Source organism: Dama dama, chromosome 26, assembly GCF_033118175.1.
Source record: "Dama dama isolate Ldn47 chromosome 26, ASM3311817v1, whole genome shotgun sequence".
Taxonomy (NCBI): domain Eukaryota; kingdom Metazoa; phylum Chordata; class Mammalia; order Artiodactyla; family Cervidae; genus Dama; species Dama dama.
In genome coordinates, this window is record NC_083706.1 from 41,385,976 (window position 1) to 41,404,517 (window position 18,542).

An 18,542-nucleotide genomic window follows, 5' to 3' on the forward strand; every position below is an offset into this window, starting at 1 on the left:
TGAAGCTGCGCGGGGGGTGGCGGGGGAACGCGAGGAGGTTGGATGGGTTGTGACCCGGAAAGGGGATGGGGGTGGTGTACGCCGGGGTTCGCGAAACTTCTTGCAGGGTGTCGCCGCCGCCCCCTCCTCTTTCCCTTCCCTCGGCCCCTTTGCTCCTCGGAGGCTCCTCCCGGCTTCTTGCGGGCTCTCCGGGCCAGAACAGGGGTCCCTTGGGTGAAGTAGTAATGCCGGGAGTTTGGGAGGTGACGCTGGGAGAAGAGGGGGCCAGGAGGCGGCAGGAAATGCGGTTGAAACCCCCCAAGGTTCCAGACCGCCCCTGGGAAGTGGGAGCCCTGGAGCCGGGCGGGTTGGGACCAGTCGGCCTTCCCGCGGAGAAGGGACCCAGACCCGCCCAGAAAAGCACACCCTCCCGCCCCGAGCTGTGCTACAGAGACTCTTCTGGTCCCTACTTCTGCCTGGCCTTGAAAGACCAGCGCTCTTTTACGGCCACGTTAAGTTACAAACGCAGAGCGGACCTGGGTGCCCAGGAGGCTTCGGCGGCGCGCTCCTGGCCGAAATGTGCTTGATTGCTCTTGTCTAAGCCGCAGCTGCTGTCTCCGTCCCCAGCCCCCAGGCCCCGAGGCGGGGCTCCTCCCAGATCCCGGGGCTTCGCGGCGCGGCTCCATCCGCGCTGCCGAGGTTCCTTCCACGGCTACACTCGTGATCCCCGTGCTCCGCGGCGCGGTTCCTTCCCGATTCTGGGACTCCGCTGCGCGGCTCCACCCGGGGCCCCGGGGCGGGTGCGAGCCTCTTCCTGAGCAGGGACTGGTGCCCCGACTCATTGGTCTAGATGCAGAACTTTTTTTATTAGAGAAGTGACCTTGTTGGGCTCTACGTCTATACTTTAACCTGTTAGTACCCAGCGAGACAGATGTCCTGCCTTGCACTTGGTCTGCAGAGTCCAAGCTGAATATAAGCAGGTTTCCAAGTAGACAGTTTCGTGGACCTGCCCCAGGTCAGCATTTCTGCTTGGTGGGGGTGGGGGTGCGAGGGGCACGGGGTGGGGGGTTTCCACGCACTCTATCAGTGATTCGGAAAGTAGATGGTGAGGTTATGATACTAAATGCAGCTCAACTTGACAGTAAATTCTTCAAAACCCTTCTTCAAAAACTTGAAAGGAAGGAAAATGTGCTAACAAAATCTTGAAGTAAAAACTTCGGTCTTGGACAAAGCCACTAGCAGAACTATCTGTGATCCTGTTCATGCAGCTCAGCGACTTCTACCCACGTGTTTTATATCAGCGCAGGGGTTTGCCGTGCAGTTATATTTCTTGTAGTGATAATATTAGCAGTTTTGCACCTTCATAGTGTGACAAGAATTGAACTGGAAGACAGCATCAGTGCACATTCCCAAGCATTGTCTCACCCCCGTCCCAGATGACTCAGGATCTGAGAGGCCACACACCCAACAGTGGTACTTCCCTCCTGTTATCCTACCTTGTGGGTGGGTGAAGGAGTGTCTTGAGAAGTGCCACTCTTTTGGAGGCCAGAGCTAAGGTGAAGGATATCGAAATATCCAAGGAGAGAATAACTATCCAAGGAGAGAATGTACTCCAAAAGGGTAGTTTTGGGCATATTTTCCCTGGGATTTATGTAGATGAAAAAGATCCAAATAAAGAACAGCAATCATTTGTGAAAACAGAGATTACGCTTCTGAAATTCAGGTGACAATGATACTCACTGAATGTTGTAAGCTATGAGATCTTCATCACAGAAATCTTCCTCCTATTTCCCATGTGGGTATAGAAGAAAGAGAAAACCCCTCGTGATATTGCCTTACATGAATTGGGAGAATCCTAAATAGTTTTCACAGCATTGCAAATTGTGTGTCTGTGTGTGTATTAGTCAGTCAGTCCTGTCCGACTCTTGCCACCCCTTGCACTGTAGCCTGCCAAGCTCTTCTGTCCGAGGAATTCTTCAGGCAAGAATACTGGAGTGGGTGGCCATTCCCTTCTCCAGGGATCTTTCCGACCCAAGGATCGAACTCGGGTCTCCTGCATTGCAGGCAGATTCTTCACTGTCTGAGCCACCAGGGGAGCCTGCAGCACCAGTTAGTAGAGGCCAGTAATCTGCAGGCGATTTCTCAACAGGACCTGGTCCACAAGGTCAGATTGCCTGTGGAATGAGTTACCTGGTCAGAAGAAAAGTCCTCCACAAACACCTGGCTGCTAGGAGCTCTGCCACTGATGACAGCCTCACGTTAAGAGTCCAGATAGCCCCTCTTCAGAGTCTTGTTCCCCATGGACTCTCACTGTCTGGGGGACAATGGAAGCGTGGGATCGATGGATGGCTCATGAACCTGTGGTTAAGAATGAGTTTTCCGGACTACCCTGGTGCTCTAATCACTAAGACTCCGCACTCCCAACGATGGGGCCCTCTTTGATCCTTGGTCAGGGAACTGGATCCCACATGCCACAATTAAGAAGTCAGCATGTTGCAAGTAAGAGTCTTCATGCTGCAAAAAGATCCCAAGTGCCACAACTAAGACCCAGTACATCCAAAAAAAAAAAAAAATAGATATTAAAAAAATAATTTTCTTTAGTTCTCCACTGCTAGTGATGTGTGGGCCTTCAGAGCTCATGGCTCTGGGTCAAACATCCTACATGAATGTGGACTCTTTAGAGATCTGAAAGAAGGTTACCGTGCACCGCCATGATGGTGGGCAGAGCACCTAAGCCATCCCTCAGGTCCTAACCCTTGACCTGCCCCTACCCTCACCCCATATAAGGGAACAGCCTGCCTCCCCCCACCACCCTACCCACGAAGGGAATGAGCAAGGAAACCTGTTGCTTGTGTTTGCTCCCTCACACTGCAGCCCGTGTCCCAGTGAAGCCTCACCTGAATTTCTCATCTGGCCTCTTATCCACTTCTATCGATTAAGGTTCTCTTTGTGCCCTCCAAGAGTCTATTTCCCCAGTCCAGCTCTTTGGTGGGGTTAATGGCGACCTCCACCAAGAGGACTTATGCCATACCCAAGTCTGCTGAACACAGAGCCCCTGCCCCTGCGGCGTCACTGACTCAATGGGCATGCATTTGAGTAAACACTGGGAGTCGGTGATGGACGGGGAGGCCTGGCGTGCTGCAGTCCATGGGTTCGCAAAGAGTAGGACACGACTGAGTGACTGAACTGAACTGAATGAACTGATTGATTAAGGTGGCCAAGAAGCCTGGTCGCTAACATACTCTGTGGCAACCATGAAGGGCTACTGTCCCCTTTCTGCCAGAGCATCTGGGCATCTCTGTGATCTTGGGATACAACTCCCCTGTGGTGACAAGTGGCCACCTGAACCTCGGCTCAGAGTCTCCAGGTTTGGTTGCTCTGCCTTCCTGGCCCCTGGGGGCCTTGGGGTCTTCATTCAGGCATCGTGCTCCCCCTCACCCTTTGTCCCTTTCCCTCCTCTATTCTCTCTCCACTTCTCCTCTCTCTGTCCTCTTCTCTCTCTGTCCTATCCTTCTGAAAGAGTGGACCTCGGCAAGGACAGCATCACTCCTCTCAACTTAGGAGACAAAGCTCCCTCTGGCTGTCAATGGCTCACTTTGATGACAAGCTGGTGGGAGAGACCCGCTTCATACCCTGCAGGTCTTGGTCCAGCAGGTTCTGCCTCCGAGGAGATTTGTGAGACTGATAGAGGTTCAAACCTCTTATTAGGTACTGGCCGGAAGTCTGATCAAACCAATAGTCTCACTTCTATTTTTCTGCCACCAAGAAAAGTCTCGTTGGGAACTCAGTGAAGCGGCAGATTTGTATATGCTGGGTTACGCGTGGTGAGAACCTCATCTCTGGGCTGCAGTCCCACAGCCGATGTACAAGGGGCTGGTTTCTGGGCTTAATCACCCCAGTGGGCAGTGGACAGGGTGCTCCCTCCCTCACTGGCCCTCTCTGGAAGCCTGCAGGTTGGTGCCTGAATAAATAGACACCCGCAGGGGGCAAGGGTTGAAAAGGCAATGGCTCCCTTTCAGGTTTTCAGTCTTTTCTGCCCCTCCTCCCTTTGCTCTCCCTTGGTCCTCATACCTACACTCCTGTCCTTTTACATCCAACTGACTCCCTGCTGGGTCACCTTTTTCACCACCTGCAAATCTCTGCTACAGTTGTGGGCATGAGTTGCTTGTTGTTCAGTCACTCAGTCATGTCTGACTCTTTGCGACCCCATGGACTGCAACAAACCAGGCTTCCTTGTCCTTCACCATCTCCTGGAGCTTGCTCATGCTCATGTGCATTGAGTCAGTGATGCCATCCAACCATCTCGTCCCCTGTCATCCCCTTCTCCTCCTGCCTTTAATCTTTCCCAGCATCTTTCCCAGGTCTTTTCCAATAAGTTGGCTCTTCACATCAGGTGGCCAAAGTATTGGAGCTTTCACTTCAACATCAGTCCTTCCAATGAATATTCAGGACTGATTTCCTTTAGGATGGACTGGTTTCATTTCTTTGCTGTCCAAGGAACTCTCAAGAGTCTTCTCCAACACTGTGGTGTTGGATGCTCAAAAGCATCAAATCTTCAGTGTTCAGCCTTCTTTATGGTCCAACTCTCACATCCATACATGACTACTGAAAAAACCATAGCTTTGACTATAGGGACTTTTGTTGGGAAAGTGATGCCTCTGCTTTTTAATTTGCTGTCTAGGTTTGTCATAGCTTTTCTTCCAAGGAGCAAGGACCTTTTAATTTCATGGCTGCAGTCACTGTTCACAATCATTTTAGAAGACTTTAAAAACAAAACAAACAAAAAAGAGAGCCTGCATTTCTCCCCTCCAAAATGTAAGTCTTCTGCGTGGGTTCTCAGGAGCCATCTGATCCATCTGTGGTCCCCCAGAGTGGGGGGGGGGGGGCGGGAAATAGCATTTTTAAAACCGAAGCAGTAAAACAAGGAGATCTCTGGTTCTGTCTTTACATGAAAATGAATTTGTAACTGAGCTGGATTTAATTGGGTTAAGGGAAAGTAAGCACTATGTAGATAAACTCTCAGAAATATCAGTAAAGCTCACCAGAACACATTGCTGACACAAGGAAGGAACCTGAGTCAGAATGATTGGCCAGAGATGACTCAGAATCTAACTCCATCACCAAAGAACCTGAAACTACAAGCCATGTGTCAGAGCAGTTCTCCTGCGTTCCCTGACCCTGCCGCTCTCCACCCTGTAGCCCCTTCCCCCAAAAGCCTCTTCCTTGTCAGCATGTGTGTCTCCTGGAACAATTCATTTCCCAGTGTTAGACAAAAGCCCACCCTCAGACCCTGCAAGGAGTCCCCCTTTCTGTAACAGATGGCAACTCCGGTGGGATTTCCTCACTGTGACTGATGCCCTGACCATTCAGGTACTTAAGGACAAGCTTGTCCACTGACTGACCCGACCCAGTGGCCGGAGCAGGGATTTTCTTTTGTCCCTTGTCTCCTCCCAACTCCGAAGACTGGCCTGAGTGCCCCAATCTGAAAAGGAACCAGAGACTTAAGACTGATAAGGAGCAAGGTGAGGAAGAAGGATCATCGAAAAAGCAAGAGAGTCCCAGAAAAACATCTACTTCTGCTTTATTGACTACACCAAAGCCTTTGACTGTATGGATCACAACAAACTGTGGAAAATTTTTCAAGAGGTGGGAATACCAGATCGCCTGCCCTGCCTCTTGAGAAACCTGTATGCAGGTCGGGAAGGAAGAGTTAGAACTGGACATGGAACAACAGAGTGGTTCCAAATTGGGAAAGGAGTACATCAAGCTTATATATTATCACCCTGCTCACTTAACTTTTATGCAGAGTACATCATGAAAAATGCTGGGCTGGATGAAACACAAACTGGAATCAAGATTGCCTGGAGAAATACCAATAACCTCAGATATGCAGATAACATCACCCTTATGGCAGAAAGTGAAGAACTAAAGAGCCTCTAGATGAAAGTGAAAGAGGAGAGTGGAAAAGTTGGCTTAAAGCTCATCATTCAGAAAACTAAGATCATGACATCCAGTCCCATCACCTCATGGCAAATAGATGAAACAGTGGAAACAGTGGCTGACTTTATTATTTTGGGCTCCAAAATCACTGCAGATGGTGACTGCAGCCATGAAATTAAAAGATGCTTGCTTCTTGGAAGAAAAGCTATGACAAACCTAGACAGCATACTAAAAAGCAGAGACATCACTTTCCCGGCAAAGGTCCCTATAGTCAAAGCTATGGTTTTTTCAGTAGTCATGTATGGATGTGAGAGTTGGACTGTAAAGAAAGCTGAGCGTGAAAGAATTGATGCTTTTGAACTGTGGTGTTGGAGAAAGCTCTTGGACTGCAAGGAGATGCAACCAGTCCATCCTAAAGGAAATCAGTCCTGAATACTCATTGGAAAGACTGATGTTGAAGCTGAAACTCCAATCCTTTGGCCACCTGATGCAAACAACTTACTCATTTGAAAAGACCCTGATGCTGGGAAAGATTGAAGGCGGGAGGAGAAGGGGACGACAGAGGATGAGATGGTTGGATGGCATCACCGACTCAGTGGACATGAGTTTGAGTAATCTCCAGGAGTTGGTGATGGATAGGGAGGTCCGGCGTCCTGCAGTCCATGGGGTCGCAAAGAGTCGGACACGACTGAGCCAATGAACTTAATTAAATTGAAGGAACAGAGCGTTGTGGTCTCCTGTAACCAGCGCACGTTCACGCCCAGTGTAAACAGGCAGGTCGGTTGGTTTACAGGAAGGCGGGCGCCTGAATGAGAGCGCCCCTTGTGACCGCAAGAGTGCCCCTCCCCGACCCCGGCGCGGAGCCTCCTTGCACTTACTTCTAGGAAGTCAGGGGCGGAGCCTGTCGGCGGAGCGCTGCCCAAGCAGTCAGCGCAGAGGGGGAGGTCCAGACGCAGCTGCCGGCTAGCGGGAGAGGATCGCGGGTTCTGACTTGGCAGCCTCGCACTCCTGCAAAATTGGGATCCAGGTGTCAAAGAGAGAGATGGGTGGCTCCAAGACCAGTCTTGGCTTCCTCGTTTTGCTTCTGATTGGCATGTTGAGCGGGACGTCCAGCGGTGAGTTCGGGGATGACGCTGCGCGGGGGGTGGCGGGGGATCTCGAGGAGGTTGGATGGGTTGTGACCCGAAAAGGGGATGCGGGTGGTGTACGCCGGGGTTCGCGAAACTTCTTGCAGGGTGTCGCCGCCGCCCCCTCCTCTTTCCCTTCCCTGGGCCCCTTTGCTCCTCGGAGGCTCCTCCCGGCTTCTTGCGGGCTCTCCGGGCCAGAACAGGGGTCCCTTGGGTGAAGTAGTAATGCCGGGAGTTTGGGAGGTGACGCTGGGAGAAGAGGGGGCCAGGAGGCGGCAGGAAATGCGGTTGAAACCCCCCAAGGTTCCAGACCGCCCCTGGGAAGTGGGAGCCCTGGAGCCGGGCGGGTTGGGACCAGTCGGCCTTCCCGCGGAGAAGGGACCCAGACCCGCCCAGAAAAGCACACCCTCCCGCCCCGAGCTGTGCTACAGAGACCCTTCTGGTCCCTACATCTCCCGGCCCGTGAAGGATCAGCGCTCTTTCCCGGCCGTAAGTTATAAACGCAGAGCGGACCCGGGTGCCCAGGAGGCTTCGGTGGCGCGCTCCTGGCCGAAATGTGCTTGATTGCTCTTGTCTGAGCCGCAGCTGCTGTCTCCGTCCCCGGCCCCGGGCCCCTAGGCGGCGCTCCTCCCTGATCCTGGGGATCCGCAGCAGGGCTGCATCGGCGATCCCCTAGACTCCGCCGTGCGGCTACACCCGCGATCCCGGGGATCCGCTGCACGCCTCCTCCCGGATAACTGGGCTCTGCGGCGCGGCTCCACCATCGATCTCCCGGCTCCGCGGCGCGGCTCCTCCCCGATCCCGGGGCTTCGCGGCGCGGCTCTATTCGCTATCGCCGAGGCTCCTTGCACGGCTACACTCGAGATCCCAATGCTTCGGCGTCTCGGTTCCTTCCCGATTCTGGGACTCCGCTGCGCGGCTCCACCCGGGGCCCCGGGGGCGGGGGCGAGCCTCTTCCTGAGGTGGGACAAGGTGCCCAGGCTCATTGGTCTAGATGCAGAACTTCTTTTATTAGAGAAGTGACCTTGTTGGGCACTACGTCTATACTTTAACCTGTTAGTACCCAGCGAGACAGATGTCCTGCCTTGCACTTGGTCTGCAGAGTCCAAGCTGAATATAAGTAGGTTTCCAAGTAGACAGTTTCGTGGACCTGCCCCAGGTCAGCATTTCTGCTTGGTGGGGGTGGGGGTGCGAGGGGCATGGGGTGGGGGGTTTCCACGCACTCTATCAGTGATTCGGAAAGTAGATAGTGAGATTATGATACTAAATGCAGCTCAACTTGACAGTAAATTCTTCAAAAACTTCCCTTCTTCAAAAATTTGAGAGGAAGGAAAATGTGCTTCCAAATCTTGAAGTAAAAACTTCGGTCTTGGACAAAGCCACTAGCAGAACTATCTGTGATCCTGTTCATGCAGCTCAGCGACTTCTACCCACGTGTTTTATATCAGCGCAGGGGTTTGCCGTGCAGTTATATTTCTTGTAGTGATAATATTAGCAGTTTTGCACCTTCATAGTGTGACAAGAATTGAACTGGAAGACAGCATCAGTGCACATTCCCAAGCATTGTCTCACCCCCGTCCCAGATGACTCAGGATCTGAGAGGCCACACACCCAACAGTGGTACTTCCCTCCTGTTATCCTACCTTGTGGGTGGGTGGAGGGGTGTCTTGAGAAGTGCCACTCTTTTGGAGGCCAGAGCTAAGGTGAAGGATATCGAAATATCCAAGGAGAGAATAACTATCCACGGAGAGAATGTACTCCAAAAAGGTAGTTTTGGGCATATTTTCCATGGGATTTATGTAGATGAAAAAGATCCAAATAAAGAACAGCAATCATTTGTGAAAACAGAGATTAAGCTTCTGAAATCCAGGTGACAATGATACTCACTGAACGTTGTAAGCTATGAGATCTTCATCACAGAAATCTTCCTCCTATTTCCCTTGTGTGTATAGAAGAAAGAGAAAACCCCTCGTGATATTGCCTTACATGAATTGGGAGAATCCTAAATAGTCTTCACAGCATTGCAAATTGTGTGTCTGCGTGTGTATTAGTCAGTCAGTCCTGTCCGACTCTTACCACCCCTTGCACTGTAGCCTGCCAAGCTCTTCTGTCCGAGAAATTCTTCAGGCAAGAATACTGGAGTGGGTAGCCATTCCCTTCTCCAGGGATCTTTCCGACCCAGGGAACGAACTCGGGTCTCCTGCATTGCAGGCAGATTCTTTACTGTTTGAGTCACCAGGGGAGCCTGTAGCACCAGTTAGTAGAGGCCAATAATCCGCAGGCAATTTCTCAACAGGACCTGGTCCACAAGGTCAGATTGCCTGTGGAATGAGTTACCTGGTCAGAAGAGAAGTCCTCCACAAACACCTGGCTGCTAGGAGCTCTGCCACTGATGACAGCCTCACGTTAAGAGTCCAGATAGCCCCTCTTCAGAGTCTTGCTCCCCATGGACTCTCACTATCTGGGGGACAATGAAAGCATGGGATCGATGGATGGCTCATGAAAGTCTGGTTAACAATGAGTTCTCCAGACTTACCTGGTGATCCAGTCACTAATGAAGGGACTCCCAATGAAGGGACCTGGTTCGAAACTTGGTCAGGGTACTGGATCCCACATGCCACAACTAAGAAGTTAGCATGTTGCAACCAAGAGTCTTCATGCTGCAAAAAGATCCCAAGTGCCACAACTAAGACCCAATACAGCAAAAAAAAAAAAAGAAAAAAATATTAAAAAAATAATATTTTTTAGTTCTCCAGTGCTGGTGATGTGTGGGCCTTCAGAGTAATAGTGTAGGAACTCATGGCTCTGGTCAAACACCCTCCACAGATGTCAACTCTTTAGAAATATGAAAGAAGGTTATCAAATACCCCAGGCTATCAACTGTCCTGATGAACCATTTGCTGTGAAGGCTTGTTGTGGGCCTTAGATTCAGAGGAGAAGCCCAGTTCCAGCAGCTGGCCCGGTGTCTCACAGAGGTCCATGAAGCCCTGGGGGCCTGTGTCCGACTGTCCTCTCTCAGTCCCCCAGCATCAGGAGGACGGTGCCTGCTGAGGCCCACTTGGAGCCAGCCGGTCACATACATCACCCAGCACCGCAGAAGCACACTGTCTTCCAGAACACCGCCTTAGGAATGTCATAGCATCTCAACTCTCTAAGACAGACTTAGTGATGTGGAATATTTTCTAGATATCACTTTCATTAGGTTGAACTAAAAATGTTTGTATAAATTTTTTGACCAAGAAAATTTTAAGCAATGTTATAAAATAAATAGTTTTTTAAGATTTTTAAACACAAATACGTGGACTAGCTTAGTGCCACGAGCTTTGTAGTTTCACTTCCTCAAAGTAATGTAGCTGATTCACCCTAGAATGTGCTCTGCTTAGTTGCTCAGTCGTGTCTGACTCTTTGCAGCACCATGGACTATAGAGTCCATAGAATTCTCCAGGGTTGAATCCTGGAGTGGGTAGCCTCTCCCTTTTCCAGGGGATCTTTCTGACCCAGGGATTGAATGGGGTCTCCTGCATTGCAGGTGGAGTCATTACCTGCTGAGCCACCAGGGAAACCCTTAAGTTTCTTTCTTTCTTTTTAAAATATTTATCACTAGTCTTGGGAATTATTTGTCTACAAGATGAAAGTTTGTCTTAGAAATAGAAAAAATGCTGTTGCCTTGTACAGGGAAAGGCAGTGTTGGAGAAAGAAAACTTAAAAGCTAGAAGAAAAAAAGAAAAATACAATATAATAATAAAAAATACAATAGAAACAGAAACTGCTCTTTCATGGAAAATTGCCTTTTTAAATTTTTTTTTAATAAAGAGGAGTTCTGTCTTCTTGCTTTGGGGAAAGTAGGAGTGGAATCCACTGAAACATCTTTAATTTGGCAGATCCTACTATTTCTGAGAGCCAGAAGTGGGTTGGGGGCAGGTCAGTAGTAAACAGTGGTGATTTTATTTGTTTTTACTTTCTGGAAAAGGAGACAACACAATTCCAGAAGGTGCAATCATGTTTTTAAGGTTAAGAATCCCTTTTACTGCACCTAGAATAGTGCTATGCACAGAATGGGCGCCTGAGTTGTGTTGCGTTTAAAAAAAAAGTAAACAGATTTTGTGCTTATCTTCAAGGCTGGCTTAAGTATAAAATGGATTTTTAAAAACACTTGAAAAAATTAAAGGATTCAATTAATTTTTTTAAAAAATTCCATATGCCTCCCCAGGAAGGCGCTCAATGCCTAGCCACTGATCAGCGCCTCCCTGGAGTTCAAAGCTCCTCCCAGACAGCTCATGCTGTTGCTAATTGAAGCTGGTTATGACCCAGATACTGCCACTGATGAAGTTAACAAGTGGTGGAAAAGGAAAAGTTGGTTTGTTCAGGAGCCCTGGGAAAATAGTGACCTAACGTCCTTAGACCGTCTCCAAGCTTCCCGGTTAGAAAAGGGGGCGGAGGGGCTGTTGCGGGCGCATCAGCGTCCTGTGCAGTCAGGTTGTTGGCACAAGGCGGATGTCTGAGCCTCACCAGGCTTATGGTTTCAGCCGGTCTGGGGGTCATGTTCTTGCAGCCAGCAGTTTTTATGTGCTGGGGGTCTGCTTCCTGTAGAAACAACTTGAGACTTGTGTCAGATCTTTGTTATCTTTCAGGGAACTGGAAATTTCATGACACTGCTACGTGGCTGGTCACAGTCTAAATTGTTACCAGTTTCCCAGCCTAAGGGGTATTCCTTTCTCCATCTTCACATGTCCTAATCCTTAACTCTTAAACCACTGTTTTGAGACTCACAGGAGGCCTGGCTGACTAAAACTTTTCTACAAACAAGAGGCAGACAGAGGCCATGGGGGGATGGGTCTTTCCCTAGACCCATCACTAAGGCCCCCTATAGCCCTTTCAGTTACAAGACCATTTATTACCCATTTTTCCATGATCCCAAGAAGCCCAGGGCCTCCAGCATCTTCCTATATATTGAAGAGAATCTAAACATGGCCTCTCTCAACTGGCATCCTATCCCTTTGTCTGATAACTCACCCAGCAAAACCCACCGACCTGGCCCCCAGGACCTAACGTAGGAAGGACGGGAACAGGGTTTCCCAGAGTGTGACACAGGGCTCGAGGGTGAGGCTGGGCATCCCCACTTCTACCCTTTGGTCCCATACTCATATTGTCTAGGAATTGGGACAGTGGCAGCCTATAATGGTTATTGATTAAGACAGGAGTTGATAGATTTTTTCTACAGAAGAAAGTAAATCTCGTTGTCTCTTTAGGCCATTTGGTATCTGTCTCTGGGTACAAAAGGAGCTTAAACATTTGTGGAGCACCAGCAGCCAAATATAATGTGTAAATCAACTGAGAACCAGACTTGTCCACTGTCCTGGTTTCTGACCCCAGTAATGAGTGACCCACCCCCTAGAGAATCATCCAAGAGCTGCCTCAGTTGTCTGTTTATGAACCAGAAACTTACCCTGTCCTGCCCTGTAGCTTCTGGTGGTGGGAATGTGATAGGAGGTGGGTCTGGCTGTTGTGAGCTAATGCGCCCCCTCTGCTGTAGCCTGGCTTCCTTGGTTCCAGGAGCGGTAGGGGACACTGCATGAAGCCACAGGTGTGAGCAGGGGATAGTGGCCCTGTATCAACTCTGGTGTCAGGCCTAGGTCACCTGCTGGTACATCTATGTGTTCCCTGTGGCCCTGGTTATGGCAAGCCACATAATCACATCTATCTTATGATGGCTCGTCTATCTGAACTAATGGTTAGGGGTTGATGAACCCAGATCATGATGGGCAGCTCTGACATTCTATGACCAGAGGCCTCATCTCTGCCAGGCCCCAGGACAATACCAGGAGCCAGTTGGTAAAGAATCCGCCTGCAATGCAGGAGACCCCAGTTCAATCCCTGGGTCGGGAAGATGCTCTGGAGAAGGGAATACCCACTCCAGTATTCTTGGGCTTCCCTTGTGGCTCAGCTGGTAAAGAATCCGCCTGCAATGCGGGAGACCTAGGGTCGATCTCTGGTTTGGGAAGATTCCCTGGAGAAGGGAAAGGCTACCCATTCCAGTATTCTGGCCTGGAGAATTCCATGGACTGTATAGTTTATGGGATCACAAGAGTTAGACATGACTGAGTGACTTTCACTAATCGCTTTGACCATTGTACCAACTTTGCTCCTGACTTAAAACACTCCACCTGGAATCTGATCTTCCCCCATTTTCCACCCCTGTTCCTGACGGAAGCCCACAGGAACACCACTTCTACAACCGTCCCTGATCTTCCACAAAAGTCAACCTTGAACTGTTGGAGATGCTTCTCATCCATGCTTTCCTCTCGGGCTCCATAGAGTCCATCAGGCTTTCCCATGGTGCCTGGTGGCCTGGACACTTTCCTGCCCTTTCATACAGTGTCCGCCCTGGCAGATTCACTTCTCTGAGCCCTGGATCCCCTCCTCTACCACCTGCCTCGGAAGTTCTGGACTTTCTCTCTCATGCCATGTGGGCCAAGCCTTTTTCCAGGCTTCCAAGACCCATCCTAGTGGGAGATCACCAGTGTCTCCCCAGCCTTGAAAATCCTGTGACCCCTAATTATAAATTCTTCCTTCTCCAGCTTTGGGTTCTGTGTCACCCGCCACATCTTTGCCCCTCTCCCTGTGATCCTGCTTCCTCAGGAGCATCCCCACAGGCCCCCCATCTCTCACAGGACACGGGGTTAGATTCTGACAGTCCTCTGTCATCTAGACTTTTGCTGCATAGCAGCCTGGCCCATCTCTGCAAAGGTTATGATGCTGGGACCTGACCTGGTGGACACGGGGACACACCCCGGATGAGTGACCTTTGCCAGGCGGGGGCCTCCTCCTTCTCCACGAGGAGGGGGCACTGATGTGTGGTATTTGTGCAGGGGGGATCATTGCTCTGTCAGCCCAGCCCTGCTCTGTACTCTGCACTCAAACTGGGGGAAGGGCCTGCGGGTCTTTTTTTCCTCAACCTCACCTTCACTGTGTTTTGCCTTCACAGACGCTCATTCTCTTTCCTATAATTTTACCATCCATCCTCGGCCCAGAGATGGTCAGCCATGGTGTGCGGTTCAAGGCGAAGTGGATCAAAAGGTCTTTCTCTCCTATGACTGTGATAGAGCTGAGATCAGGTACATGAGTCCATTGGGAGAGGAAGTGAAAAGTATGAACGTCTGGGAAACACAGACAGACACACTCAGAGACACTGGAGACTTGCTCAAGGAGCAAATGCCTGATGTTACCCCGGAGAAAGACACAGACAAGGGTGAGTGAGAAAGTCCAAATGCAGGAGGAGCAAACTGGGGGCTCAGCTGCATCCACTGTTTTCGAGTAGAAGGAAGAAGTTGGATATTGTCCTTCGCTAGTAGTCCAGTGGAAAGAGCAGCTGTTGCAGGAGAGACCAGGGCCAGAATAGCTGGGCCCGGGGAGGTGGACCCAGGTGGGCAAAGAATCTGTCAAGCCCAGAGGCTGAGCTCTTTCTTTTCCTTGATGGGGTCAGACTTTCTGACCCTGCAGGCCAGGATGACGTGCTGGAGTGAAGACAATGGACACACCAGTGCATCCTGGCAGTTTGGCTTCAATGGAAAACGGTGTCTCCTCTTTGATTCGGAGAATGGACATTGGACAGTGGTTCATTCTAAAGGGAGGCGGATGAAAGAGAAGTGGGAGAATGACAGAGCTGTGACTGACTTCTTCAAGAAGGTCTCCATGGGAGACTGTCGGCACTGGTATCAAGATTTCTTGCTGCACTGGGAGAAAATATTGAAAACCACGGGTAAGTGAGAAGGGAGGAGAAAGTGACAGTCCCCTCGTGGTGACATGGACCCTGTGTGTCTGTGTGTGTGTGTGTGTGTGTGTGTGTGTGTGTTTGAGAAACTGATCCATCAGAAGTGAGTTGTCCTGGGAGAACAATGACCGGGGCATGCTCTGTCATCCTCCTTCCTCTTCCCCCTCCTGACGTCTCTCTTCACAGCACAGGCCTTTCTGCGACTGAACATGGATTTTTGCTGATCCCAAACCTGTAGACATCTTTTTGATTTGTGGGATTTATTTCCCACTGTACCCTCTTTCCAGAGTCTTCTTTTCAATCTCACCAAAAATAAATAAATAAACCAATAAATGTCACCAATCCTCCTCCTGGAAATCTGTCAGTACCAGCTCTGCTGTCAGCTCCTGAGGACTCCATCCTCACGTCACCGTCTCTGATGTCACAGCAGGACTGAGTGGCTGTGTTGGAAACCTTGCTCCCCCATTAGCTGTCAGAGCCCCATGAGGACTGGGCTCCTCCCTTCCCCCATCTCACCTGGGGATCTATCACTGGGGCCTCCATGTGATGGGTGTAAACTGTCTGCACAGTAGGGGTACCTGAATCGGGGTGGGGGTGAGGAGGCATCTGCCGAGTTTGGGGTCTGGACAAGGGCGTCACTCTTGCTCTCCTTGCAGCATCACCGACCACGGGCCCCCCTGCAGTCCAGCCCACGGCCACAGCCATCAGTCACATCGCCTGGATTGCTCCTGTGGTTCTCACCAGTTTTGTCATAATGGGCATCATAATAGCCTGTATCCTTTACAAGAAGAGGTACTGAGGGCAGAAGTCAGAGGGAAGGCAGGGGCACAGGGCCTGGTGTGAGGACAGGGAAGGTAAATCCCAGCTGACCCCTGACCCTCACTGAACCTCCACGTCCTGGAAATGAGTAGGTGGATAAGACGCCATATCACCTGAGAGCAAGAACTCAGACAAGCTCAGGCCTCAGTTCTGACAGCACCTCAGTGTCAGACGACAGTGGGAAGTGGGGGGTGGCTGGGGGCCTGTTGAAGTTAAAGGGTTTAGCCACGTCCCCTGACTGAGCACAGACCGCGGGCTGGCAGGGCCCAGGGTGGGTGCTGTGAGATCAGCAGGCGCTCAGGGCGAGGTCAGGACTCCCGGGGCTGAGAGCAGCATGGGGGCTCCTCATGACGTGTCAGCGGGGAGGGGACCCACCCAGGGGCCAAGATGAGAGGGGCCGGGCTCTCATCCCAGGAGGAAGGGCTGGGAAGGCCTTTGCAGACCCAACTCCAAAGGCCTGTTCTCACCGGAAGTGGCTTGGGCCAAGCTGGCAAGGCAGGAGCCCCACAGGAGAGACTGTGGGAAGGGGCGAGGCCAGGCCTGTGCTCCTGGGGCAGCAGCAGTTCTGACTCAGCCTGTGGCCTGCTCGTCACCAGCCTCCTGGGGACCCAGAGCCTCCATCACTGAGCGGCCCTGCCTTGAGCAGAGGTGCCTGGGGATGGTGGGCCTGAGCTGGGGTGGAGGCGCCCAGCTGAGCGGGGCCAGGAAGAGATGGGGAGCAGGGACCCTGGTCCTGAGAGCTGTGTGTGCTGCTGGCTCAGAGGCTGGAGGGGAGCGAAGGAAGGAGGTTTGCCTGCAGCCCCCCAGGGCTGTCAGGAGGCAAGGCCCCTCCTCCGGGGACCTGCTCCCTGGTCCTTTAGGCCCCCTTCGGGGAGGATCCGGACCTGAGTGAAGGGAGCAGATTGATTCCTCACTGGCTCCAGTCCTGAGCCTGAGCAGGGGGTGTCAGGGCCTGGGGTGACTCTGTGATGCAGGAAGGTAGGAGGAGGGGACAAGAAGCTGCTGGGCCCAGAGTGGGGGTGGGGGACATAGGAGCCCCTCAGTGAGAGGGGGCTGGGGAGGGGCAGCCCCAGGAAAGTGACAGGATTTCCTCAGCCTCCTGGACCAACACCTGTTTCTTTTCTGCAGGAAATGCTCCCAGGAAGCCCCTGACAGGTGGGCTGTTGGCCTCAGGACTCAGTCTTTGCTTGGCCGCCTTTGTTCTCCTGCTGTTCACTTTAGAACCAAGAAGTCAGACCTTCAGAATCCCAAATCTGTTTACCAGTTATGATGACACAGTGGCTGCACCATCTCGTGTCTCTTGTCGCATCTGATGAACATCCTCCTCAACCTCTTTATTTTTTTTATATCTCCTTTCCCACTTTCTGTTGGTGTTGAGTGATGCAGTCTCTGCACTGATGCTTTCAACTACTTGAACAAGAGATCGCCACAAACATAGCACTTTCAATCTTCTAGTTTTTGGAAAATTAGACATTTCCCTGCATCATGACCTTATTCTTAAAAATGATGATATTGCTGGAAAAATACATCTGCTATTACAGGACTCAGGGACTTTTTTTCTATATCCAAAGAAACAACTTTGTTATATTTTCAAAGGAATAAAATTTTACATTGACTTGTTCCCTTCATAATTTATTACTCTCTTGGTGCTGAGTTGTGTTTGACTCTTTGCGACCCCAAGGACTCTAGGCCACCAGGCTCCTCTGTCCATGGGATTTCCCAAGCAAAAGTACTGGAGTGGGTTGCTGTTGCCTTCTCCAGGAGATCTTCCTGATCCAGGGATTGAACTCATGTCTCCTGTGTCTCCTGTACCTCATTCGTTGGCAGGCTGATTCTTTACCACAAGCACCACCGGGGAAGCCTTTATACTGATTCTTAAGTCAACATCTCTATATTGCAGAAATGTAAGTACTTCATGCCTGTTTTCTAATCCAGGATAAAAGTCATGGTATTTCACCTTTCCTCCACATTATGAGATTAAATAAAACCAATGATAATGCTTTATTTCTTGTGGAAACAGAGAATTTAAGGATCACTCCTAAAGTAACATGCAGTCCAGCTGTGAAGTGATCCTTATATTCTCTGGATTTTTAAATGCATATTTCACCATATCCCAACAGTACGATTCATTAGGGAAAAACAATTTTGGCCCAGAACCCACCCGTCTTACCTCTGTTTATATGCCATTGGCCAGAGCTGAGTTACATGACCACCCCTAGCTGAAGGGAAGTCAGGAATTCGGTGACCAGATTGTCCTGACTGTCTTAGCCTTATGCCACACTTGATTCATCACCTGGGAGGGCAGCCTCACACAGAAGCAGGACTGGGTTAGTAAAGACGTAACAGTTAAAGTTAACAGTGTGTTCAAATAACCTAATCTTCACCACAAGGCTATGGGGTCAGTTCGACTGTTATACCCATTTTACAGGTGAGACAGTTAAGGCCCAGAGTAGTTAAGTAAACTGTGCAAAGTCACACAGCAGAGCCAGGATTCAGACCCATACAGTCTGACCCTGAAGCCCACACCATAACTGGTGAACTTCTGCTCCAAGGCTGTCTGGATGAAATCCAGTTACAGCTGCCCCTTGCCATAACTGGACGTACAGAGAGGCATTTTCCTCAATCTGTATATATCCAAACAAGTTGGCCAGCAGGATTTCTGAGTAAGGGGCTGTAAGCAAGGGACTTGTAGGTATGTAGCCTCCTCCTCTGGAGAAGGCAATGGCACCCCACTCCAGTACTCTTGCCTGGAAAATCCCATGAACAGAGGAGCCTGGTGGGCTGCAGTCCATGGGGTTGCTACAAGTCGGACATGACTGAGTGACTTCACTTTCACTTTTCACTTTCACACATTGGAGAAGGAAATGGCAACCCACTCCAGTGTTCCTGCCTGGAGAATCCCAGAG

General features: G+C 50.6%; 1 protein-coding gene across 1 annotated transcript; it reads left to right on the plus strand.

Annotated features, from left to right (window-relative positions):
* The first annotated feature begins 6,903 nt into the window (after positions 1-6,903).
* Positions 6,904-17,245, plus strand: LOC133047346 (UL16-binding protein 3-like). The gene is made up of 5 exons (XM_061130592.1): positions 6,904-7,034; positions 14,032-14,295; positions 14,530-14,805; positions 15,474-15,609; positions 16,765-17,245. Exons 1-5 carry the CDS (start codon positions 6,962-6,964, stop codon positions 16,904-16,906), a joined length of 891 nt encoding a protein of 296 aa, XP_060986575.1. The 5' UTR covers positions 6,904-6,961; the 3' UTR covers positions 16,907-17,245.
* Positions 17,246-18,542: the final 1,297 nt, after the last annotated feature.